We start from the raw sequence: 27479 nt of genomic DNA on the forward strand, positions 1-27479 counted from the left end.
TAGGGCTTGTCTACACTTGAAACGCTAAAGTGCCACAGCTGAATTGCTGCAGCTGCACAGCTGTAGTGCTTCAGTGTAGACACTACCTATGCTGACAGAAGGGGTTCTCCCATCGGCGTAGATAATCCACCACCCCATCAACAAAATACTGTCTACACTGGCGGTTAGGTTGGCTTAACTGTGCTGCTCAGAGGTGTGGATTTTTCACACTCCTGAGCAACGAAGTTAAGCCAGCTTAATTTTCTAGCGTAGACCAGAGGCAGATCTACACTACAAATTTACATTGGCATAGCTGCACCAGTGCAGCTGTAGCATGTCTGATGAAGATGCTCTAAGTCGATGGGAGAGAGCTCTCCCATTGGCTTAATAACTTCCACTTCTACGAGAGGTCATAGGTATGTCAGCCGGAGAAGCTCTCCTGCTGACATAGTGCAGTCAACACAGGGGGTTAAGGTCACTATAATTTTTTCAACACCCCTGAGCGACATACTTATATTGAAGTAAGTACGTTGTGTAGACCAAGCCCAAGTCTTAGCTATGTCGATGGAGGCCCTTTTCCATCAACATAGCTGTGTCTACAACGGGGGAAATCTATGCTGATCGGGGTGTGGTTTTTTCACATGCCTGACTGACGTAGCTGTGCTGATATAATTTTTCAGTGTAGACCAGGCCTTAGAATCGCTCAAGATTATTCATGAAAAGTTTAAGGCAGTATTCCCTTGAACCTCAAGGTGGTTTTATCTATCTTTGTCTCTTTTAAATACATTGATAAATTGCAATTCTATATTACAAGAATGTTTTAGAAACTGATCTACAACTATCTGGGATAATACATACCCTTTATTGAAATAGTATGTATATGGCAAAATACCTGTGTGTTTATTGTGCAATAACATGTCATCAACTAGATGTTGAAATTACCCTGTAAAATTCAAAGTGCCCATTTCTACAGCTGAAGCATGGATTCCGTGGGAGTTGTGTATGCAGCCACTGTTGAATCAGAGCCTGTGGGTTTTCAATTGGAGCTATTACATTTATATTTGTTTTTCAAACAGGAACTTTTAGTTCTGGTTTTTATTACATTTTATATTAATAGTTTAAAACCCATCCTGAAAAGCTGAAATTGTGTTGGAAATAACATGGGCCAAAACCTTGGAGATGGTTGCACATTAGTGCTATGAAAGCAGCATTAATATGGCCTTGTATTCAAACCTATGCACTGTCTTTCATGTAGATTTTTTCATAAAATATCAGGGTTGGAAGGGACCTCAGAAGGTCATCTAGTCCAACTCCCTGCTCAAGGCAGGACCAATCCCCAGACAGATTTTTACCCCAGTTCCTCAAATGACTCCCTCAAGGATTGAGCTCACAACCCTGGGTTTAGCAGGCCAATGCTCAAACCACTGAGCTATCCCTCCCCGCAATTATTATTATCTTGACAGGGGCAGCACTAAACTGCCGAAAATGTGGTGTGTCTGGAACTGTGGCATATGCTCTAAAATACATGGACCATACACCCTGCTCCCACCTCCTGAATGCACCTTCCCCACCAGTGGCTATTGTGGCATAAGCTTACGTGTAGAGTGAGGGGTGAAATAAGACCCTATATATTTTGCGCCTCATCCAACGTCCATTAAAGCCAATAGGAGTCTTTCAATTTATTTCAATGGGTTTTCCATCAGGCTCTTTCCAAGGCTATTTTGTAAGTTAATTTTGTGAAGATGACTTACCATACCACTCATCAACCCATGCAAAAGCCTGTCGGTGACCAATCATTAATATATCTCTGACCACCTGTGAAATAAGGAAAAAAAAGGTTTAAAGTATCTTGTGTAGTAAAACATTATAGAAAAATAAACTATAGTAACATCATGGTCTCTCTATAGGGTAGAAGGACATAAACACCTGAACTTTGAGACTCTACACTGATCTATGGTGACATACACAAGAAGGGGACATTTGGGAACTGTACAACGAATATATTAGTATTTGGGCAAATAGACTGGAACTCCTTTCCCTTCTATCTTAAAATGGAACCTGTTAATTCTTTTCACATATGAGAGGTCAATAACCTTCCAAAATCCTACCAATGTCTGGACATTAAAATACCTGGAGAAGACCATTTGATAATTGTATCATTAATGAATTAATATTTGGACAAGTGGAATGGATAACTTTCCCACCACTTATAAAAGCTGTAAGATAACCTGGATGTTATTATTCTGTGAAGGTTACTCATTTCTAATTACAGATTTTTAAAAAAATATTTGAAAAAAATATAATATACAAAACTTTGGTAGGAGAATATATAGAAAATCCTATCCAAATTATGAAAAATTCAGGCATTTTTCAATAAAAAAAAAAAAAGAGATTGAATTTGCAGAATAGGAGAAGTGTTTGCAACTGTGACTTTATCATCTTGGAACTCTGTACATGCCCTGAGATATCTGGTTTGAGAAGAAGGACCCACACATCCAGTGAAAATGAACAATAATATACACTTGAGAGTGAAGCATGCTAAACGTCAGGAAATCAAATGAATGGTGCAAAAGGCATCAGAACTATTGCAGTAAGTCCAACGCAGTTGTGTAGAAACTGCCATTCAGGGATATCTTAATATTATGCTAACGGTCCAATTCTGATCTCACTTACACTGGTTTCTTACTGGTGTAGCATTGTGACTTCAGAGGAGACACTCTTGATTTACATCAGTGAGACTGAGGTTAGAATGAGACTCTAAATCTAAGGAGTGGGCTGAGACTGCCACGGTTTTTGTTCTTAGTATTATGAAATTGGCAGATTAGCATAATGAGAATTTAATGAGCTTTTACTGCATCCAGATAGCTAACCATTAAAGCCAATAGAGCTGTCAAACTGAAGTACCTGTTTGGCCTCACGTTCTGCTCTCTCAGTACATTGGGAGTAGCCACACTGATGTCAATGGTGTAAAATCAGAGTGAGTGAGGTCAGAGTCAGACCCACAGTGTTTCTTTAATTGTGGTAACATTAAATGAACTGCTGATAAAGTGCAATACAGACTTTAAAAGCTTCAAGTAATGAAATGACAGGAAAAAAATATTTCAGTCTAGAAACATTGTATTGTATTCATCTAACAGTTCAGAATTGTTATGATAAAGCTGTTGTCATTGGCACAAATATTATTTTACCAGCAATGGAGGTCTCTTGGGAAAGGATGTTGTTAGTTCTGCCCACATAAGGATCACAGCATTGGAGATGTTATTGCTAGCTGTACTCAGAGATGGGCGAAAAACTAAGCCTTGGATCTGAATAACTCGAGCCTTTGGGGAAGTCTGTATCCAGAGATTAATTTTACAGCTGGGCCTCTTCTCTTTAATTGACAGATGAAACCCCCAGATCCAATCGCCCTTGAATGTTAAGGAGGTTTGGAACCAGATATAAACTTGAACTCCCTGGCTCAGACCCATCTCTAGTCCTATTAATGTGCAGGTCAGGGTAATGCTCTAGTTCCACTTGTGCTCTAGCCCTTCTCCTGTGCAGGATAACAGCATTCACTGACCTTATGTACAAATTGTTCTACTCTAGTTTGAAGTCCCCAGACTTCAAATTTCACAGTCACCAGTTTGTAGGAGCACATGATCGGCTGGTGTGTCTCCCTCCAGCCTTCTTTTAAGAGGCCTCTCCCAGTCTTCTCTGACTTGAAATGTTTAGGATCCTGCAAAGCAAGGAGAACCACGATTGAAAAACCTTGGCTGAAAAGTCCCCATTTGTTAGCTTGTTAATGCATCTGTTTTAAGGCACAGTGGAATCATGCTAATAAACACCAAGTAAAAATAACACAATTTGCTAAATGAATGGCAGGATATAAGAAGATACATGAGGCCAAATACTAGTCTGTTACCCAACTGCCAGTGCACTGATCGGAGCAGTAGAAACTTGGTGATGCTGTGAAGCTCATTTGGCACAAAAGACATTGTGCCATGCCAGGGCATGATGCTACAGGTCATTCTAGTACAATGCATTATGAGGCACTGTTTATTGCTCAAGGAGCAACAGGTCTATTTCCAATGAGACCTGCTAGCGTATTCTATATTGGCAGCATACATACACAACTGACTGTGGTCCAGCCACACCTCTATTCCTGAAAACCATCTCTCTTTTGGTATATCACACCCACAGAACATGGCAGATCTGCCAGCACACTCTTGTGGGTTATCGAAGGGTGTCAGCTGGACAGCCCCTTTGCATGCATCACTACTGCTGAGAAGATCTGTGGCTGACTGAACTCTTCCTCTTCCATACCCACTGCAGAAGTTAGCTCAGTGTAATGCACTAAAGTGAAAATGCAGGGAGTTGCTCAACCTGGAGTAGCAAGGGAGCCAGATGGGATGACTCCTGTTGAATCTCATCCTTAGCTATAAACCAGTTAACTATTGGAAGTTTAAAGTAAATGTAATGGCAGGGGAAAATATCCAACGTGGTTTTTTTAAAAATTACAAAAACTCTCATACAGATCATGTATAAAGAAACTAGAGAAGGGAAAGAAGAGATTCCCTTGTGCTGTATGTCTGCACTTTAGAGCTGGCATGCTAAAAATAAAATGTGTAGCTGTGACAGTGCAAGTGGCAGGAGGGGCTGGCTGCCCCAAGTATGTACCTGTCTGAGACACTGGGCACATACTCATGTTGGCTAGTGCCTTCTGCCATTCACATAGCATGGGTAGATCTCCTCGATTTGGGAAGTACACCCCCCAGTTTGAAGACACTGTATACGTAAATCCTGCCTGTATTTTATTTTGGGACCGTCTCTGCACATCATTTGGATGGAAAATAAACAAAAAAAAGTCAAGGGTAAAAAACAAAAAACAAACAAACAAACAAACAAAACAACAACACCACAGCCAAGCTTCATTATCAATGTGTTGGAAGCAGAGTTACTCACCTGTGTGCTCCTTTATGAATTTATCAAAGGCCTTATCATCTACTGCCTTAGACCTTGTGAATTCATTTATAACTGTAAAGTGAATGCAAAGAAGCCATAAAATGCTACAATCTTGATTTGGTAGCATTTTACATGCACTTTGCGCAGGTGTCAATGACAACACAAGTCATGAGGGCAGTGAAGAATCAGGGTCCTAATGTTCAAACCAACTGGGAGCATTGGAAAATTATAAAGAACTCTGTCTGAGGTTGAGGAAGCAAGTTAGATACATTTTAAGCCTATGAGAGAACTACATTATGCTTATAATCAGCAGATGGTAAAGTGTACATCATCTGTTCGAAGGGCTTGACAATGCTATTATATAAGTTAGTTTAGAATTTACATTACTGGTTGAGCATGAAACTTTACCAAGTTGGAACCTCCAGTAACAGCTCAATCATGGTACCTTTGGACAAAACCCTGAAGGGACTGTAATTTCAACATCAGCTATTTGATTTTCCAGAAAGTCAAGGAAAGCCAAGAAGTACGATACTAAATATATTGTTTGATGGGGCAGTGAAGCCAAGACAATAGCTATTGAAAGCAAAGACATTACATCCAGTCTTGATTCTTAAAATGAAATAGCTTTCCAGGTTCTCAAAACTCATTGCACATGTGATAAACTGTATTTTAAAAATAGGGATGTTTTGGAGATACAGTCATGAGAAGACAGCCAACTTGTCTTCAGGGTTTATTTTAAACACAAAAGGATGCCCTTGGTTTAGGTAGGATAGAAAAGAAACACTTAGTAATTAGTTGCTGTTTATTTGCATTAGTTTGTTAATTTCTATGTATCTGGCCTTATGTCTATACCTGCTAATTGCACCTTGTCAATCTTGGACAGGATTTACAGTTCAGTGTTCATTTTCAAATGAACAAGAACAGGGAAGTAATGATGAATTTACAATGCAACTCCTTGAATCTACACTCAAAATCAAGTTCAGCTGTACCCTACTCCCTGAGACCTTAATCCAGGAAAGCTTGTGCTTAAGTCCAGACTATTCAGAAAAACACTTAAATATGCACTTCACTTTAAGCACAAGCTTCAGTGATGTCCTGAAAAGAGGCTGAATAAAGATGAGCTAGGGAAGAGGCAAAATGGTGAGACTACTCCCTTTTTATTTCTTACCACTCACTGTGAGCTTCTCTCTCACTTGGTGGTATTCTTTTTCTAATGTTTATAGTTAGCCCCAATGACGAGTCCAGTCGAGTCTGAACCAGCATTGCTCACCGGCGCACCGCCACAAGACCTCCAGCTCCCCTCCACACCGGAGGCGTTCGAGGCAGCAGCGGACCTTTTGGCACATATAGCACCACCCTCACCTCCTAAGTGAGAGATCACCAGCACTGGTTCCGGGCCCGGTACATTCCGTGGGCAAACTGGCGATGATGTCAGCCATAAGACCACCAACCCCATTGCATCAGCCTGCGGCACAGGTGACCCATGTGGGTGAACCGCTCCGGTCCCCCAGTTGATACTGCTATCGCTCCTCTGTGGTCATCACAGTCTGAGATCTCAGCGTTGGAAGTGGCGTCGTCGTGCTCTAATAGGAGCAGAAGATCCTGCTGCCAGTGCAACTGACAACCCTACCTGGCACCGTGGCTGGGCCAATGGCAGGCTCCTCAGTGGCCACTCTGGACACCCTGGGCCTATCACCAGAGCTAGGGCTCCAGAGCGGCATCGGTGGCCTCAGCTTCTTTCGAGCCGGGCATCCAGGTGGGGACACACCTGCTGACATCAATGGTCTCAGCTCCAATGGCACCATTGACGACCGCGGCACCGATCATATCATTGGCAACTGGGGTGATGTTTGCAGCACCGCCCTCGGCACTGATACCAGCACCACTCGTGATGCCAACCGCGGCATTGTTGGAGGCACCAGTCCTGATGCCAACTGTGTCACTGACCATGGCACCGGCCACGGCACCGACTGTGACTCTGGCCATGGCACCGACCGCAGTGCAGCTGCTCCTTGCCCCATGGGACCCCAAGGGGCCGAGGGCAGGGAACAGGCCCCAGTACCGACCAACATCTCATCTTCCTCATCGCCGGATGATGCGGTGATGGGTTCCTCAACCACTCCGGCCTTAGGGGACACTAGGGTCCTTCAGCATCTACTGAGATGGGTGGCCCAGAACCTTAATATCAAAACTGAGGATGTGGTGGAGGCGGCCAATCTGATGGTCGACATCCTCTCCTCCCACCCCCCGGGCCATCCCGTATTGTGCTGCCGCTGATTAAAACTTTCAGCAATGCCACTAAGACTCTGTGGCAAACCCCGTCCTGGTTGCCTCTGACTGCTAAAAGGCACAGGCAGAGGTTCTGTGTTCCCTCTTGAGGATACGAGCATTTATGCACAGTGTCAGCACACATTGTTAAAGACTTTGGATAAAATATTCAAAAGTGCCTATGTGTCTTAGGAGCCTGAAAATCCCATTTTCAAAAGTGGCATAGGCTCTTATGAGCCTAAATCCTGTGAACTTTCAATAAGACTTAGATTTCTAAGTGCCTAAGTTATTTTTGAAAATGGGATTTAGGAGCCTAAATTGCTTATGTACTTTTGAAATTTTTGCCCTTTATTCCCTTAAGGAATTTTCATGAGGTTTCAGATGATCTCTAGTTCTATATTAGTGGAGAAGAGTAATGTTATAATAAGTTGATGATAACTGCTAATATCTGCTAGTGCTGAGAGTCACATTGCATGTATGGGACAATCTATAGTTTTAAGCCCCAATGATCATTTCGGTTTAGGAGGAAGATGCAGCAAATGAAGACTTCTCAGTTACTATTTCATGTTTTTAACTATATATTTTGTACCACATCAAATATTATTTTCCAGCTGCAGGATGCCTAGTTCCATGATCAATTTTCTTTTATAAAACATTTTTTCAATTTAGGTATTCTATGGTTCTTATTAGCAGCATGGATGTTTCTTTGATATCAGTGAGTAACTTCCTGCTCTTACTCAACTAAAAGTGGACCATTGCGGATAGCTCTTAAATGAAATGTTCAGGTAGGGTCTGTCTGACCTGGATAACATCTTATTTCCTGTAATACTTCTGGTCCAGAATTTCTCAGGCTGATAAACTAGAAGTTTATCTGCCACATTGGGTTATTGAGTCCAGAAGTTACCTTAAATAATTCTATTTTTATATACTTAAGGCAGGGACTATCTTTTCATTTTGTGTGTATACAGTGCCTAGTATAATGGAGCAGTGGTTCTGATTGGGATTTTTAGGCATTACCACATTAAAAATAAATGAAAAATAATATAGGTTTCTACTATTTCTACCTATAGTACTATATAAATAATAATTTATTTTCTCCACCCCAGCAAACCTCTAGATAAAAAGTTCCAAATCCACCCCAAGTAACTCCATCAAAGTCAACAGAATGACCCCAGTTACCAAAGGAAACTAAACAATAAGAACGGCCGTACTGGGTCAGACCAAAGGTTCATCTAGCCCAGTATCCTGTCTACCGACAGTGGCCAATGCCAGGTTCACTCCCTCTGGGGCACCTAACAGGTAATGATCAAGTGATCTCTCTCCTGCCATCCATCTCCACCTTCTGACAAACAGAGTCCAGGGACACCATTCCTTACCCATCGTGGCTAATAAGCCATTAATGGACTTAACCTCCATGAATTTATCCATTTCTCTTTTAAATGCTGTTATAGTCCTAGCCTTCACAACCTCCTCAGGTAAGGAGTTCCACAAGTTGACTGTGCGCTGTGTGAAGAAGAACTTCCTTTTATTTGTTTTAAACCTGCTGCCCATTCATTTCATTTGCTGGCCCCTAGTTCTTATATTATGGGAACAAGTAAATAACTTTTCCTTATTCACTTTCTCCACATCATTCATGATTTTATATACTTCTATCATATCCCCCCTTGGTCTCCTCTTTTCCAAGCTGAAAAGTCCTAGCCTCTTTAATCTCTCCTCAAATGGGACCCTTTCCAAACCCCTAATCATTTTAGTTGCCCTTCTGTGAACCTTTTCTAGTGCCAGTATATCTTTTTTGAGATGAGGAGACCACATCTGTATGCAGTATTCAAGATGTGGGCGTACCATCGATTTATATAAAGGCAATAATATATTCTCCGTCTTATTCTCTATCCCCTTTTTAATGATTCCTAACATCCTGTTTGCTTTTTTGACTGCCTCTGCACACTGCGTGGACATCTTCAGAGAACTATCCACGATGACTCCAAGAACTTTTTCCTGATTTGTTGTAGCTAAATTAGCCCCCACCATATTGTATGTAAAGTTGGGGTTATTTTTTCCAATGTGCATTACTTTACATTTATCCCCATAAAATTTCATTTGCCATTTTGTTGCCCAATCACTTAGTTTTGTGAGATCTTTTTGAAGTTCTTCACAGTCTGCTTTGGACTTAACTATCTTGAGCAGTTTAGTATCATCTGCAAACTTTGCCACCTCACTTTTTACCCCTTTCTCCAGATCATTTATGAATAAGTTGAATAGGATTGGTCCTAGGACTGACCCTTGGGGAACACCACTAGTTACCCCTCTCCATTCTGAGAATTTACCATTAATTCCTACCCTTTGTTCCCTGTCTTTTAACCAGTTCTCAATCCATTAAAGGACCTTCCCTCTTATCCCATGACAACTTAATTTACGTAAGAGCCTTTGGTGAGGGACCTTGTCAAAGGCTTTCTGAAATCTAAGTACACTATGTCCACTGTATCCCCCTTGTCCACATGTTTGTTGACCCCTTCAAAGAACTCTAATAGATTAGTAAGACACAATTTCCCTTTACAAAAAACACTTTTGCCCAACAATTTATGTTCTTCTATGTGTCTGACAATTTTATTCTTTACTATTGTTTCGACTAATTTGCCCGGTACCGACATTAGACTTACTGGTCTGTAATTGCCGGGAATCACCTCTAGAGCCCTTTTTAAATATTGGCGTTACATTAGCTATCTTCCAGTCGTTGGGTACAGAAGCCGATTTAAAGGACAGGTTACAAACCCTAGTTAATAGTTCCGCAATTTCACATTTGAGTTCTTTCAGAACTTTTGGGTGAATGCCATCTGGTCCCGGTGACTTGTTAAGTTTATCAATTAATTCCAAAACCTCCTCTAGTGACACTTCAGTCTGTGACAGTTCCTCAGATTTGTCACCTACAAAAGCTGGCTCAGGTTTGGGAATCTCCCTAATGACCATCTAAATTGCTTGACTATCTAAATGCAGATGGGATTTGTGTTTTGCTCAAACCACAACAGTTATCAGGAGGTCACAAAAGGCATTTTGTTCTTTTGGAAAGTTAACTCAGCACACAACTAGATTAGTGATGAAGACTCTTCTTAGCTGTTGGTCCACAACAGGCCACAGATATCTACTGCATTGCTCCTGGCTGAGAATTCTTTTAACAGTGACCACAATGGATGCTCACAGATGGTCTCTTGGTGCTCTTTAATCACACCCATCTGTTTGAAGGACTAGTCATAAATTGGCTGGAGTGCTTAAAGCACAGATGCCAGGTGGTGATAGACCTGGACAGGCAACCTGCATAGCTCAGGAAGTGCCAAATCTTTAATCGGAAATCTTTCCTTTAAGAAAACATTAACATACAGATATCGCATGATGCACCTTCATGAATGAGGGCTGGAAAGGCAAAGACTGTAGGGAGTATATTTCCATTACGGTACATTGAAAATAAAGGGTCAGATTTTAAACACATTATTCAGCAATTACTCAGTCCTTGCTCAGGCAAGCTGGTATTCAATTCAGTGGGAGTTTTGCCTGTTTGAGGACTGAGTAAAAAACTGAGTAATATGGCCAAAGGAGCACAGCTCTAGTAAGAAGGGGAAGAATTGTGAGTCTAATTTTTTGTCCATACCCCTGAAAATTTATCCCAGGGTTTGTCTCCACTTGGGAAAGGTGCAAGTGCTTTACGGAGGAGAGTATCTATCTGTCTTCGGTTGTTCTGTTGCTCTCATCGCTGTAGTATCTAAGGGCCTGATCCAAAGTCCTTTGAAGTCATTAGAAATCTTTCTGTTGAATTCAGTGGGCTTTGAATCAGGCCACAAGTAATGAGTACTGTTCCAGAGGTTTTGAATCAAATTTTCAAAAAATTTTCAGCTTCCATTCTGGGAGTGTAGTTTGTTTCTGCAATTGGGTTGCTCTTGTAAATCTGAGGACTAGCTCTTCCAGCTACCTGATGGAGAACAAAAATCAGGTAGCAGAAGAGCCAAGTATTCTGATTTGCATTCACATTCCATTTTGCAATCACAAATTGCATCTGCAAAAAGGTGGCCATGTCTGGCCTTTTGAAAAATATACCTCTTTGTAAAAAAGGAGGTCACGGAGGGAGGGCCCAGGTTACCTGCCTGGCCTCCTCAAATTTGAATGGCATTGCAACTGCATGTGCCAAATTGCAATGCCACTTATTCTGATGGCGGATGATAGGTCCAAATGTGAGTGACATTGTTGTCCTGAGTGCTAGGTTGCAACGTCATTCACTCAAATTTGGCCCAAACACCCCTCTGTCATGCCAGGTGGGAAGGGGCTCTGCCGTTACGCTACCCCACTCTGGTCAAGAGGGGGCCCTGGCTCCTTGGTCTAATAATATTAATAGCAACCTTACTAGTGTTCATTACCCAGGCTATCCAGAGAGCTAGCTGAGCAAAGTATATTCTACCAGGTTGCTTACACTGTCAGTTTGGCTTACAAAAGATAATAGTTGACCAGGAAAATGTCTGCTATTGGAATGTGAAGTTTTTAATCAATATTAAATTAAGCAGATACAAATCAACAGAATTCTTTTCAGTTCTTCAGGCAATCATTCCTGCCGGTAGGACATTTTCATAATGCACCATCCTAAAACATAGACAACAGGTAATAGTTTCAAAAGTGCTTAAGTGACCTAGGAGCCTAAATCCCATTTTCAAAAGCACCAAAATTGATTTTGAAAAGTCCCATTGATTTTCAGAAGGACTGAGGCTCCTAAGTGACCAAGGCACTTTAGAAACTGGGTGCTTTTGAAAACTATACCCCCGGTGACTAAATGCAGGGAATGTTGTGATGAACTACAGATCTTTTGCACCTGGGCTTCAGGTGCTTTTACACTAAGTATTCTCAATATTCGCGTTTCTCACATGCAGCCACTAAGGACTTTTCTTGCAGCCTCCTGGGCTCTGATTGGAGGGTGGGACAAAGTAACAGCCCCTCCCCCTCCCTGTTGCTCCTGGTTGCACCGCCTTGGTCTTGGTTGCTGGGGCCGCCAGCAGGAGTTGGGTACTGCCCCCATCTGGAGATACCTGGTTCACACTGCTGTAGGAGTAGGCAGCCAATGAGTTCCCCACCTTCCCAGGTGCAGTGGGGTTCAGGCTTTGGGCTTCAGCCCTGGGGTGGTGAGGCGGCAGGCTCTGTCTGTGGGGCTTTGGGCTCCAGCCCTGGGCTCTGGCTGTGTGGTGGCAGGCTCCAGCCACACGGCTTCGGGCTCCATCCCCGGGCCCTGTCCCCCGGCATGGGGCTCCAGCCCCCTGCTGCCTCCCCTGACCCCGCATCCCACCCATTGCCCCTGGTCCCCACTGCCTCCCCCAAACCCCCATCCAGGGCTTAATTTGTCCCCAGGCTTGCCTGGGCTGAGCAAGTCTCTTGTGAAACGTGATACCTGTCTGTTTATTAATATCACGTTTCACAACAGACTTGCTAGTAGCAATAAATAAATTACAATGATTTGGATGTGTGTATTTGCATATTTATTTGCTTTTCCTAAAGCTAGTTAAGTATTTTAGGAAAAAGTGTAAGAGCAGCCACCAGCAGGAGCTGGTGACCGCACTCCGAGGCCACCAAAATATTTGTTCTGAGAACCCCTAACTTACCTTTCTGTTTTCCAAAATAAGTGCTCATCTCACTCCGAAAAATCAGGAATTCATCTGAATATTTCTTAGGGCACTACAGAGAATCTCTTTTCCAAATGTAATTAGAAATGGATTTAAAATACTCCTTGAAAGGGGGACAATCATTACACTCTTGGATCCATGTATTTTGTATCCTAGTGTAAATCAAGCACAGACGCAGCAATATTTTTGCTTTGTTAGCGCTTGATACCTAAAGTGCTGTTTTTAGAGCACTTTGTACTTGGCAATACAATGTACTGCAAACACAGAGCAATTTGTGCCTTTCCCTAGCAAAATGACTTTATCAGTTGAGCATGCCTCATAAATTATATCTGACAAGCACTGAGAGAGGTGGGGAAGGATTTTCTAAACCATCCATATACTTTGGTTGATGAATGTTCTAGAAAGGACCACACTGAGGCACTGAATTCTGAATGCTATGTTTGACCTAAGGTTAAATGATTAGATGACTTCAGTGTTTAAGGGAACAAGGGTCATACAAAGGCTTTGCTGTGCTGAAGTGTACACTGTGCAATTTTTGGACTAAAGAATACTTTGCTATTCGTAAAAAGTAAATCCCAGATTTCTGTGGGAGTTCACCTCAAAAGACGTATTGTTACAAAGCTTTCACTCATCATTAACTCGCAAAGTTGTCATGGCCAGATCAACCCAATAAAACACACACGGTTACATTCTGATCTTAAGACATTAAATGGTAGGGTTAGGAATATGAAGGGCAGACAATATTTTAAGGCCACCATTCCAATCCCATTGAAGACAGTTGAGTAGCACTGGTGTAATAGAGCAGGCCTTAAAATGTTGTCTGTTCTCTTACATTCTTAACCTTTAGTTCCCATGGCAAGAGTAAAGTGACTTATCAGCAACAGCTCAGGGGAGGGATTACAGGTTAATTCAGTTAAATCTAAATAAAACACTTCTCTGAAACGAAATTCTTGCACTGGCTGTCAGGAAGACATCAGATCAAGTTTAGGTTTTGCTATTTACCTACAAGTCTTTATGTTCAAGATTATCCCTGGCCCTTGCCAATGCACCAATCCTGACCTGCAGCAGCCAGTGCTGGGCCTATATGGCTTTGTCAGCTCTGTACTAGAAACACTCCTCCTAGTTTACTCTTGGGGCTCTCTTGAACATTAATTGCTCTCCCAGCGCTCCTGGTAATCCACCTCCACGAGTGGATTGGCTCCGAGCGCTGGGAGCATGGCTCCCAGCGTTCCGAGCCTGTTTATACTAGCGCTTTAAAGCGCTCAGACTTGCTGAGCTCAGGGGGGTGATTTTTCACACCCATAGCCAGCAAGTTAGAGCACTATAAAATGTAAGCGAATACAAGCCCTTAGTCTCCAGAAGTGAAAGGGAAGTGGGCTAACACTGCACCTTTTTATCCTCCTACAGGTGGCTTTTTGGATGCCTCAAGACAAAGATTCTTTCTGGTGCCCGGATTCTTTTTCTTAAACTCCTACCAGGGAACATTCTATCAACAGATATTTGACATGAAGTAAAATTTTTTTAGTTCTAAACTAAAGATCAATTTGTTTGATCTAGCATTTCAGAACTAATTCTTTGTGATTGTATTTTGAACGATGTGACCTGGCATTTCATCAACAGCTGTGAGGGGTAGGCTTTGGATTTCAGACTGTATGTACAGTGCTCCAGAAGGCTATGTCAATGCAAACTCCTACTAGTGTATTTTAATTGTAAATTTTGTATTTCATTTTTTATTTGAAGTTTATAAAAATAATTTCCCTGAGGCTGCTAGATAAATACTGCTTTACCCCAAATGTCAAGACAATTCTGCTATAAAGCAAAGACATGTTTTTTTTTTTTTTAAAGTGTATTAAACAACACATGGTTCTGTGGCACAGAAGTTGTAGCCTACAGACCATCTCTAGTATATATGATCTTATCTACACAGTGGAAATTGACAGGAATAACTAGCTATTCTGGCATAGTTTAGCTACTCCAGAATAACACCTGTGTAGACACGATTCCGGAATAAAAGTGACTTTATTCCAGAATTATTACTCTATTCTGGAATAATTACTCCACTCACAAAGTAAAGTCACTTTTATTCAGGAATAGATTATCCACAGGGGTCTATTCCAGAATAACTATTGCAATATACTTATTCCAGTAGACAAGCACAGTGATTGATACGCAAAGTGAAAAGGGATTCAAGGGCATTAGACCAACATCTGCTCCAAGATACTTCATAGTAAATCTGGAGTGATTCCATTGGAGTTAACGCAATTGCTCTGGAGATAGATGTAACTGGGAACAGAACAAAGACATTTGGCCCCTTGTTGCTCTAGCACTGAGCACAGGCTTTGATATGCTTCATGAAACTTCTCTGTATTAGAAACTCTTAACTGAACAGTTTTCATTATAGAGAGAAAATTTTGTTTTCTTTCTTCTACTCTGACACTTTAAAAAGCTGAGATGACAAAAATGATTGATAAAAATGGGAATGGACCTAAACTCAGATCCAGCAGTCACAACAGAAAACAACATAGCTGTGGCATACATGGAGGACACATGGTAATCTAGCCAGGCATTCTACAAGCTACTCAACTGGTGTTAGTAACTACAGGGAGATTTTCACTTGGTTCTGCTTAACCCAAGCTGAATTATTATACTGACAATTCAACACTTTACTATGGGAGCAGAAGCAGCTGTATTATTTCAAATGTCATCGTTCTCTGTGCCTGAGGTATAATGCGGGTTTAGTTATTCTAAAAGCACCCCAACACTGGCAAGTTGGGCCCATTAAAACACAGCTGTCTTATACTAAACAAATTGAGAACTGTGGCAGCTGCATGAAATCTTTCTATCTGGAGGTAATTTAAAAAGCTTACTCCCTGTCCCCCAACTTCAGCCACTTTGCTATAAACACGAAATGAAACATCGTTAATCTGAGAACTTAAATATGGTGGTAAGGAACACTTTGCAGAATAGTTCATAGCTACAATAAATGTTTTATGTGAATGTCTCACTTGAGGCGCTCATTCTTGAGCAGTAGCTCAGCTTCCCACAGCTCCCATTGGCTGCAAGTGGCCGTACCTGTGGCTGCTCAGGTAAACAAAGCCTCTCAAAGCCACGGGCTTACCTTGAACAAGCTGCAAACCAAGTTTGGGAACCCCTGCTCTAAATCGAGCCCCTGAAATGTGAGTCATAGTCACTCAGGAAGGTGGCAACAAAAGGCTTGATGATGAGAAATGCACAGAGTGTCATCACCAATAATTGTAGATAGGAAGAACTCCAGGGAAGACACTGAGGTGCAAGTAAAGAGACCTGAGTGTAACAGCTAGACGGACCCCCAGTCCAAACTGAATTAGTTCCTGAACCAATGTATGGGCCAAATTCAGACAGAGTTGCACTTACTTGCACCCAGTCTGAATTTCGCCCTTTGATTCTCATTAAGAGTTATATATGGAATGATATCAACCCATTTTCTTATGCTTGCTCTATGAGATCACCCAAGTTCTCATTGCAAAGTTTAGTGGTTTTCCTAGCATGTTTGCATACACAGAACTGTGACCATGTCCAGCCCTTGCGATTATGCAGGCTCATGTAGGTTTAGATAGACCTTTTTCAGATGCCAGGACATTTACAATGCTCAGTAAATGAGTGCAGAAAAGGCAGGAAGTGAAGATTGTGGGGTTTGGTTGATCCAATGGTTAGCTAATATACAGAATCCATTAATACCTTGGCCATTTTATTTATTTATAAAATTCTTTTTGCACCTATCCTCAAAATACATGGGTGCTTCACAGCAATAAAAATAAATCTTTTTGAAAGGGCCCGATCCTCAGCTAGTGCCAATCACTGTACCTCTTTGAAGTCAATTTACACCTGCTGAGGATCTGCCTAGGTTTGTGCTTGCCATCATTAATAAAATCCTTTGGTGATTCGGTAGTGCTTTTTTGCAAACATTGAAGGATGAGACCGTCACTCTTAAATGGATTAGGATCATTTAGATGGCTCTGGCCAAGAGATCACTCAAGATTATCCTGAACAATCATTGGTAGACATGCTCCTGGCTGAAATGATAACAGCTCTTCAGCACATGTGGCCCCTGGGTAACTATATCTTTGACTCTTCAATTTGTATCTTGTTTGTTGCTTTGGAAGCGGAGGGGAGCAGATATCGGTTACATGAATTACACTTCCCCTCCCCCACTTCAATCCCGTTTTCACAAAATACATCTCCCCTGTTTAGTTACAGCAGACGTCAAAGTGCGCTGCATGATTCCAATTGGAGATTATGTGCATGAAAGACCTGTCTTCTGTAGCTTTGACTCTATTGTTTATGTGAAAATCACTGCCATGTGATGTGTAATGGAAGGGAAAATACAACTTCTTTAACTTGACTGATGCATCCATACAAGTACATTAGAATAAAATACCTCTTTTAGACTGCGGGCTCTGTGGAGCAGGAAATGTCTGTTTTGTTTGTACAGCCCCTAGCACAACAGGACTCCTGATTTCTCACTGGGGCCTCTAGGTACTACTGCAATATTGATATTAATATTAATAATATAATCTTTATGTGTAACACAAATAGGTCCATCTTTTCTGAACTTTGCTAAAGTTAGTGCAGCTGTGTTCATTTACACCAGGAAAAGATTTGGTCCATAATCCATGGGTTGATTCATAAACAGAAGCTCAAAGAAAGGTCACAATCAAATTGCAGAAAGTGGCTTTTCATGCAGAGGCCCCTGAAATATTTATGATATTGATACAGTCAATTTACAAAGATGGGAGGAGGGGGAGAAAGGAAAACTGAATGTCTCAGAGCTAAAAATAAACAAACAGTCTGAGTCACAAATATTAGCCTAATAAGAAAAAGTATGCTGTTAGTGCAATTTTCTCTGATCACACTAGCACAGGAATAATGATCCACCTATTGTGATAAAGTTCCTCCTCTATCTTGGTGGGTCCTGCGCTTATTGGCAGATTTTCTTGCCTCAGAGATTCACCATGTGGGTTGGGGAACAGCCCAGAGACCTTCCCCTCTGGAAGAACCCAGAGTCCAGGTCAATTGGGAGATTTGGGGGGAACCCAGGCCCGTCCTCTACTCCAGGTTCCAGCCCAGGACCCTGTGGACTGCAGCTGTCTATAGTGCCTCCTGTAAAGCTACAACTCCCTGGGCTACTTCCCCATGGCCTCCTCCAAACACCTTCCTTATTCTTACCACAGGACCTTCCTCCTGGTGTCTTATAAGGCTTGTGCTCCTCAGTCCTCCAGCAGCACACCCTTCAGTCTCAGCTCCTTACACTCACACCACAAACTGAAGTGAGCTCCTTTTAAAACCTAGGTGCCCTGATTAGCCTGCCTTAATTGATTCTAGCAGCTTCTTCTTAATTGGCTCCAGGTGTCCTAATTAGCCTGCCTGCCTTAACTGGTTCTAGCAGGTTCCTGATTACTCTAGTGCAGCCCCTGCTCTGGTCACTCAGGGAACAGAAAACTACTCATCCAGTGACCAGTATATTTGCCCTCTACTAGACTCCTGTACCCCACTGGTCTGGGTCTATCACACTATACAAATAGTTTAATAAACACTGACATATTACAAGAAGATTCAATGCTGCATCAAGTGAAAGGAGAATCTGGTCTGTGGGTTGTAAATTGTGTAGAAAAATCCCTTTGAACCATCCTGAAAATTTTACATCAATCTGTTTTTAGTAGAAACACTGTTAATTGTACTATGAAAAATACATAGGACCAGATTCTCATTTACACTATGGTCCCTTTATGCTAATGGAGCCTTAAAATGGGCAGAAATTATATATACACCTTCTTTAAGACCCCTTCACACTGCCAGAGTAGACTAAAGAGCCTTAGTGTAACTGAGAATTTGGTCCATATTCTTCATACGGGAATGTGAAAACAAAGCTTGGAAACCTTTGAGTGTACTGGATCAGTTATTACAAATTCATTACCAACTACCAAATGCACACTGTATTTTTTTTTAAATGAGTCCAGGACACCTTCCCCCCAAATATTTACTTTTCCCTTAAATTGGAATGATGGGCATCTTAGCTCTCGGTGTTTTATTAATTGTTGAAGAAACTTCTATGGTCTCTGCATAAATTATGTTCAAGCACTGAGAGAAACATAACAGTTGTTGGGCTATTTTTGTTGTTTAACAACCATGCAAAAAAATCTCAATATGCTTGGAATCAGAGTCATAGATTTGTCCTTGAAATATAACACATGGTCTTTGAAACTCTTCACTGAGTTAACATGAAGTTGTTTTTCTGCGTTGTAAAATAAATCTTATCAAAATGAAATTTAATAGTTGGGTATTAAGGAACCATAAGAAAAGCTTAAAAGCTATTTGTTATCTTTATGTTTATAGTATCCTGAAATGCATATTGAGATGAAAAAATATAACTTGATTTCCATAAAACACAGCCAAATACTGGCCAGTTTAACTGCATGTCTGTTCTCTGCAGCTGTTATTCCTAAATGGTACTGGAAGACCATGGGATAGAGTTAAGATAATGTGAGGCTGGTGAGTCATTTCACAAGGTGACATATAGCATGGATTTCAGTACACAACAGATGGCTTTTACTCTACAATATACTTATTTTTCACTCTGTTAGAAATACAGTCTTTCACCTCCTTTATTATGATGAGTAATGTATTATAAAAATTTCAATAGGAAGTATAAATAGGAGATCGTAACATATGGCTTTCACAGTATGAAATACAGATTTCCTATCTTATACAAATATTTCCCCAGTCAGTTCTTCATTTTCTATCCTAAAAATGGTTGTGCAGTCTTGTTGTGCACTGTTAAACAGCCAGTGTGCTCCGCCCCTGCTATGAGGATATTATTGGGTCCAGCCTCCCTTTCTGCAGAAGCAAATTGTGCCTCCAGAATGAACAGCAGGCATGAATCGGAATAGTTCTCCCTCTAGCTACATGTTTTGAGCCTGCAGTTGGGTAGTGTGAGGTTAACGTGCTCACACTTGCCACTGAAGGGTGGGTGCTAATTCTGCAGCTGTAAATTGCATCCACCTAAAGGAGGGACCCGTTCAGGCACACTTTAGATTATTGAAACACATGGCTGAAATTTTCAAAGAAGCTTAAGAGAGTTAGGTGCTCAGTCTTCATTGAACTTCAATGAGTTTTGGGTGCCTACATCCCCATGGCTTCTTTGAAAATCTCACCCTATATATTACATAGAAAAAACTTTGTTGAAAGAACAGCATTTAGGTTATAACGTTGAGCATTTGAATGTTAGGAAATGCCAGATTTATTGTTGCTCATGCAAGCTTAATTCAGCCCCTTTGTGCTTTGAACTTGTGCTCCAAACAAAGCAGGGATCCTATGGAAAAAATAGTATGTTATCATATAATTAAAGACTCTGCTATAATGCATATGCAGTGCACAAGAGGGCAGAATTAAAGTTGTCCAGGCAACTGTAAACCTGGCATTTTCCAACTTTCAAAGCTTGACTTTGCAACATTAACAATATTCTTTTAGCATAGTTATTTTATATGTAATTATATTATGTGCATTGTAACAACTTCTCAGCTAGGGTGACCAGATGTCCCGATTTTATAGGGACAGTCCTGATTTTTGGGTCTTTTTCTTATGTAGGCTCCTGTTATCCCCCACCCCCTGTCCCGATTTTTCACATTTGCTGTCTGGTCACCCTCTTCTCAGCATGCGTCTTAAGCAAAAGTCATGAGCTTGACAAAGGAATCACTTGGCAAAATTCTATGATCTGTGTTATGCAGGAGGTCAGACTAGATGATCATAATGGCCACGTCTGACTATAACATCTATGAATCAGCAGCACCCTGAACCTTCAGTACCACAGCACACACTGCTGCCACCTGACTACAGGACTAACTACACTAGCTAGCAGCAGCAGCAGCTGTGGGTGGACCAGTGGGCCAAAGTACTGGATCTAGGGGATGGCCAAGGGGATGATGAGCTTGGCCTATGAATCTCTCTCTTTCTCTCTCTCCCTCCCCCACAGTGGGAATTGGGGAACTTCCTGCCCCATGAGGTGCCCCCTGGTGGGACCAGGTGATGGGTCTAGGGGAGATTTATGGGGTGGATGGAGGGGAAGCTGCTCCTGGTAGGTGGGGGGTAGGAGTTCCTGCCCAATGTAGTGCCTCTAGAGGGGGACCTGGTCCACTGGGGTCATATGCTGGACACAGGAGTGGAGAGGAGCCCAGCTCAGCTTTTTTCCCTCACCCCTAACACTGCTCCCAGGTGTTCATAATAAAGCAGGTGCTGCAGCAGCCTGGCCCTAGAAGGTTGGTGTTAGTTATTATTTAGGCAGGCTGCCAACGCTTTCTGAGGAATGCAAGCAAGAGAAAGAAAATTGTGATTCTGAACAGTTTATAACAACACAAGTCAAATAGAATTTCACAGAACAAAGACGAGGCACTTCTCCACCCTGAGAACATTTCCCCTGTTAAATATCAAAGGCCTGTTGTAAACAGTGGAGATTTAAGAACTTCTCAAAGAAAAGAATGCAAGTATCTTTTATAATGGAAATTGTTAGGCAACCTAAATATAGGGGTCACTTCCAGATCCCTCTGTAATCTATAGCTCTAGCCCACATTTTTAGACTAATGACCAGTACAATTTTATTTGAAAATACAAAACTAGTTTGAGTCCTAAGAACCCTTTCCTATCCCTGTTCTTCCATATACATGAAAGAGCCCCATCAAGGACCCTTTATAATTTATATGAACATCTTAAGATCTTAAAAGAGATCCACAGATTTTGCATATGGATGTCATGTCAAACAAAGATCAACCTGAAGTGTATCTGTTCCCTGTAAGCAGACTTCAGAGCAATCCATGTATTGTTTAAAAGCCTTCTCTGATGCTTTTGAAGAAAAAGAACATATTTTTGAAAGTACAAAGAGAAATCTGGACAACATTTTAGCACTGCAGTGGAGGAGTCTCTGAAGTGCCTAGTGAGCAGCATCTGGGTTCTGCAACAGGGGTCAAATATGTGGAAAAAACCCCTACCAGTGACAAATGAACTCTAGGCTACATTCCTTCTTCACTGTTTTATACTCTTACCTCCGATTCTTTGTAATAGCGCTCAGGGATTTCGTCACAGGCAATATCGATAAAGCAGACTTCCCGCTCAAGATCTTTGGCTTCGTTGTCAAAAATCTGCAAGATTTAAAGAAACTTTAACTTTACAACGGGACAGTTCCAGCTGCAATACCGGTTACTAGGCATTGTAAGGGGCTGAGCCAATGGCTTGTAGAACAGCGGAGCGCACACAGCAGAGGAATCTGACCTCATGCTTGGAACGCTTGCAGCAGCACTCCATGTTCCCATAATGCCAAGCCAGCCGCAGAATCCAGAGGCCCTGTACACGTGCCAGAGCACGCAATGAGGCCCAGGGGAGAAAGTGGGTGTGACCAAGGAGGCAAACAACACGCAATACATTCCTAAGCAGGATCCAACTCCTGCTTAAGAGGAGTGCACAGCAGCCATTGTTTTGGGCTATTTAATCACTCCTGCTTCAAGCCAGGAGGCATTGGACTGTACTTAACAGTACACCCTGCTCAGTGCCCCTTGCTGCTTCTCTGCTCCATCCACTCCTTTCCATGTCACTGTGCACACCTTTGTAGGCTCCAGCCCCTAGTGACTACTGGGTAAAGCAGATATTTAGTCAAAGGATTATTATTTACGTTGCCTTCTCTAATTGTTGGGCCAGATATCACCATCAAGGGAAAAGCTGAGTTTCCAGACTCAAATTTCTTTTGTTCTTTCTAGAAGAGTTATTAGAAGAGTTATTCTACTTTCAGGACAATGATGAAATGTATCTGTGCATGTGTATGAAATGAGACAAAGCTTCGACTCTGCTGTTATACTGAGACTCAGGATTCTGGTTGAATCCTACAGATTAAAAAGGTTGAGGAAACCGTAAAATCACAAGATAAAGTTCTGCTCTCAGGTGTGTGCATGAAGCTCCTATGGATTTAAATCCTTTAGGATCAGGTTTTGAAAGGCCAGGCTCCATTTCTGCACCTACATACTGGGGGTGCACTTTTGGAACCACAATTATTTGCATGTACAATTTAGGCAATTTCTATGCCTAACTCCCTGACTGTGCCCACAAATCAATTACATGGGCATCTCAATGACGTATGCTGTGTCTGCAACAAAAATGGTGGCCAGGTTAAGGCGGTCCTAAAGTCAGGAGAGCCATGCATGCACAGTCAAGGACAAGAACTGGCCAAGAGTGTGTTTTACCTGAGTAGTACCATGCTCTACGGCTAGCGTTTTCAGGCAATATATATATCCCTTGCTTGAAAAATAAATTTAATGAACATACAAAAAAGTTAATTCCATTTCATTTCAGCCCAGTGGGACAATTCATTTGATATAAGGATACAAAATGCCAGCGCTACTCAGTAGCCAGACTGCCAGTTTGGTTTTTCTGCAAGAAACATAACTATTCAATATACAGCATTCATAATGAAAGAGAGACTGGAAATGGGCAAATATATGGGAGGAGGTTGCGCTAGGCTAGTTTGTAAATTCTTAACAGGGTGCTATTAGTAACACGGGTAAGACACTTTCTTAAAAATATGTTTTTAATCTGACATTGTCCATTCAGCTGTGTACTTGAGATGCTGCAGGCTCAATCTTCTAGCAGAACCTATAAATTACACCCGTTTTAATTGTTTTCTCCCTTTAACAAAGTTTGAAAGAGGTCAGGTGGACAGACGCCTGGAGGCTGTTCAATTAAATCACTAGCCTTTGCTAGTTTGTCAGCCAAGTGAATGGTTAGAAATGCACATAAAAATGTATCATCCTCAAAGGGTTAATTTAGGAGGAAGAGATTATTTCCCATCCCTCTCCATCTCCATTACTCCTCCTCCTCACCCCAATTTGGCACTAGTACACAGACCATTTCCTTAACTCCAAAAGTCGACTGCATGATGTCCCGGCTCCCCATTACTAGCCCAAGTCGTCATCTAATCATTGGTCCATGTTCTTTTCTTAGACTGTCCTCACAAGATTTGCAGATGGAGATTTAATCCCCTAGTTTTATCAGCAGTGGAAAATAAGAAGTCATTAGAGCACAAGATTGATTTCTTTTTTAGGTCTAATTCTCTTATTGCCTCTTCTAGCCAAATACTCCGGGATATTCTTAAAGCCCACAGGGGGGATGGTTTGATTGCTTTTGCAATCAAAATTAAGAATCTGGAGAAATTAAAAAGTTTTAAAAAAAGAGATTAAAGCCCACAAAAAGAAACGTAAGGCTCCCAATCTGTGCAGCTATATTTGCAAGTGTGCTGAGAGTGAATGACAAGAATGCTTTGTGTCCTTCATAATAAAGGAGAAATTGTGGAAAGGCTGAATGTTAAATATTATTAAATCTGAAGGGTCATTTTGAGAGAGAGCGAGAGCGCACACTTTACTGCAAAATACAAACATCTGTGCGCTTCCATTTTCCAAGAGGGATGAAAACTGCTCAAGAGAAGTTTCCCAGTCAGATTAAATCACCCCCAAAATAACAGAAGAACAGACAGTAGATTTTAATTGGGCTATTTTGTATCAAGATAAAGTCGTTTGTTTAGAACAAATAAAAATGCCCCCCCCCCCCAAAAAAAAAAAAGCCCTGGGACAACGTTAAAAGAAGCTTCTGATGCCCAAAGAAAGATCACCCAGGGCACTGAGACAAAAACAAATGCTTTTCAATTTACCCCCATTTCTTTTCTTTCTACTATGTCATGCGAGCTCCACTACCTTTTCTCTCCCAGGTTCCTGGCTCAAATCTAGCCCAGGTGATAGTGACTGTCAGTTTCCGCCATCTGACTGTGAACACTTAGGGTATGTGTTCACTGCAGAGTTAACCTGAATAATTGACACTTGGGTCTGAGCACGTGGATTCTCCCAATTTGGGTGTGAGCAGCTAAACTACAAAGCCATACTCAAGTGTGCCCACTTGATTGCATCCACACTGGTTCTGCACTCACTCAGGTGAGGAAGTAGGACTTCTGGGGTCACGTCCCATGGTTCTTTGTGCTGCTTTAAACAGAGCCGATCTATGATTCTTTCTTAGTGAATTGTGAGGGTACTTGTCTGGCCTTCTGGGCACACACGAGGAATTGTGGGAAGGTATTGGAGGACTATCATCATTTGAGTGGTTTAGCTTGCATCCTACTGCAAAGTGGGTGGTTTACCAGCATGAGTGTAAGCAGTGCTCAGCCCACCCAAGGGGGGTCAGCTAAACTGGGCGTAAAGCACCACCCTGCACAGGCCAGGAGGATTTGTGTGTGAATGGGAGCTAGATTAAGGACAACAGTCAAGTAGAAGCCCAGGTGAACTCTGTAATGAAGACAAACCCTTAGAGATTAAAGCAATCAAGTGGCCAGTGAGGAAAGCTGAACTCAGTATTTTCAAAAAGAAGCAAGGTTCTAAAATGGATATGTTTCCTTTGGCGACTATTCAGTCCCATCCATTGTCTGGGTTTGGGCAAGGGAGGAGCTCCAAGTCTTGTTCATTTTCAATACATTAGGTTCACACCGTTTGCAACTAATTGTGCAAGTAAATGAAAAGGATAATATCTCCAAAATAGATTTGCTTCCAGAAAAGCAGGACGCTCCTAAATCAATTACAGGTAAGGTAATATGGTAGAAAATATAGTTGTTCTCATGTTCTGAGTACCATATCTCTGGGCCTGTCTACAACACAAAGTTGCACCAATAAGATTGCTCTCTATAAATACATCAGAGGGATAAACACAACGGAGGGAGAGAAGCTATTTAAGTTAAGGGCCATCAATAAGTTTAGGAGTGAAGTTAGATGAAGGTTTTTAACCATAGGAGGAGTGAAGTTCTGGGACAGCCTTCCAAAGGGAGTAGTAGGGGCAAAAAAATTAACTTGTTTTAAGACTGAGCTTGATACATTTATGGAGGGGATGGTATAATGAGGTGGTCTACAAAGGCATATGACCCATCTGCAACTGCTATTAGCAAATATCTCCAGAGGCCAGAGATGGGACACTAGATGAGGAGGTCTTCCAAGTTACTACAGAGAATTCTTTCCTAAGTGTTTGGCTGTGGGTCTTGCCTATATGTTCAGAGTCTAACTGATCACCATATTTGAGGTTGGGAAGGAATTTCTCCCCAGGTCAGATTGGCAGAGACACCGGGTTTTTTTCGCCTGCCTTTGCAACATGGAGCATGGGTCTTTAAATCAGTAACTCAGCCAGTGGTTATGGGTCTACTACAGCAGTGGGTGGATGAGGTTCTGTGGCCTGCAGTGTGCAGGAGGTCAGATTGATGATCATGATCCCTTCTGGCTTTAAAGTCTGTGAGTCTGTGAAATGACTAGATTGGTCTCAATTTACCCCTAATGTTTTTTCAGTGAAAATTTGTGTGGGCACTCTTATTTCAAAATAAAAGTGTCCTATTTCAATGAAGTTTATTCTGAAATAAGAGTGTCCACACAGACTTGCATCAAAATAACAAAGCATGCAAATTAAAAATGATCCAGTTATTTTCATGCAAGTCTCTGTGTAGATCAGTCCGTAACCAACAGATAGAGGGCCTATACTCCTGCTTTTTTTGAGTCAATGGGAGTTTGACCACTTATTTCAATGGAAGTGGGATCAGGCCTTAACTATATATTACAAAATTATAACATAAATAAGAAAATGAACCAGAGCAGAACAGATTGTTTAATTTGTAACTGTTGATCTGCATGCCTCAAATCAGAGTCAATGTCCAATCCAATTATTAGTCCATCTTTGACCTAGTAAGAAATTTGCTGAAGTAGCCTCCCAGAAAATGTGTCATGCTGCTGCATAAACTCTCAGATGTGCCTGGAAATCTATAGATACTGAATTGTTGCCTACATTAAAAGCTTGTCTCAAAGGTAGAAATTCTCTCCTCCTAAATTAAGCAATGAGGTTCAGATTGTGAACAAATCTACAAATTATTTTTTCTTTCCCTCCCCAATACTAAAATTATTTTATTGTTATGGACAAAGTGACAATTAACATACCCCTGATTTACAATTTAACCAGTTTGTTTCTATTCTGCATCATTCAGTTTCTTTTCCTATAAATATCTTTATTTGTGTCAAGTTCTAGAGTTAAAAGCAGTACTTGTTTGTTTGTTTGTTTGTTTGTTTGTTTGTTTGTTTGTTTGAAAAAGTAATCCTGTCTGAGTCCTGGATTGCCAATACTTGAATGCCACAAGATGGCATCTGCACAGAGTAGAACAGACTATGACAGAAATGGCTTGAGAAAATCCTTTCTCACTTTAGACACACAGTTAACGTGTCAAAGAGACTTATCCCTGCATTCTGCATTATTATATAGCTAAGTTCAATGACGTGCCACTTGAAAACAAGAGAAAAATAGATAAAGAATCCCAAATCCTGAGTTACTACAGTTCCTCTGTCATTTTAATGTGAGGTAGTGGTCTCTCAAGTGTTGTGTGCTGTCTATTTTTTTTACAAATTTGCGTGTATCCTTGTGCAGGGGCCATGCTAATCGTCTCTGTATTGTTCCAATTTTAGTATATGTGCTGCTGAAGTGCAGCACATTGAAGTGTTACAGTTCTTTCCCCACGTATAAAATGGGGCTACCAACACTTACCTCCCTTTGTAAAATGCTTTG

General features: G+C 41.5%; 1 protein-coding gene, 1 long non-coding RNA gene and 1 pseudogene across 2 annotated transcripts in view; 1 reads left to right on the forward strand and 2 right to left on the reverse strand.

Annotated features, from left to right (window-relative positions):
* The window catches only part of LOC117887667, a 54990-nt gene that overhangs the window by 22082 nt on the left and 5429 nt on the right, over window positions 1–27479 (forward strand). The gene's annotated exons all lie outside the window — the stretch shown is intronic.
* The window catches only part of PITPNC1 (phosphatidylinositol transfer protein cytoplasmic 1), a gene marked incomplete in the record, with an annotated part of 179748 nt that overhangs the window by 11365 nt on the left and 140904 nt on the right, over window positions 1–27479 (reverse strand). Inside the window, 3 exon segments of the mRNA XM_034790340.1 lie at window positions 1731–1794; window positions 3539–3694; window positions 21908–22003. Of these exon segments, the coding sequence (XP_034646231.1) occupies window positions 1731–1794; window positions 3539–3694; window positions 21908–22003 (316 nt within the window).
* On the reverse strand, window positions 27289–27404 carry LOC117887826 (annotated as a pseudogene).

Source organism: Trachemys scripta, chromosome 14, assembly GCF_013100865.1.
Source record: "Trachemys scripta elegans isolate TJP31775 chromosome 14, CAS_Tse_1.0, whole genome shotgun sequence".
Lineage (NCBI taxonomy): Eukaryota > Metazoa > Chordata > Testudines > Emydidae > Trachemys > Trachemys scripta.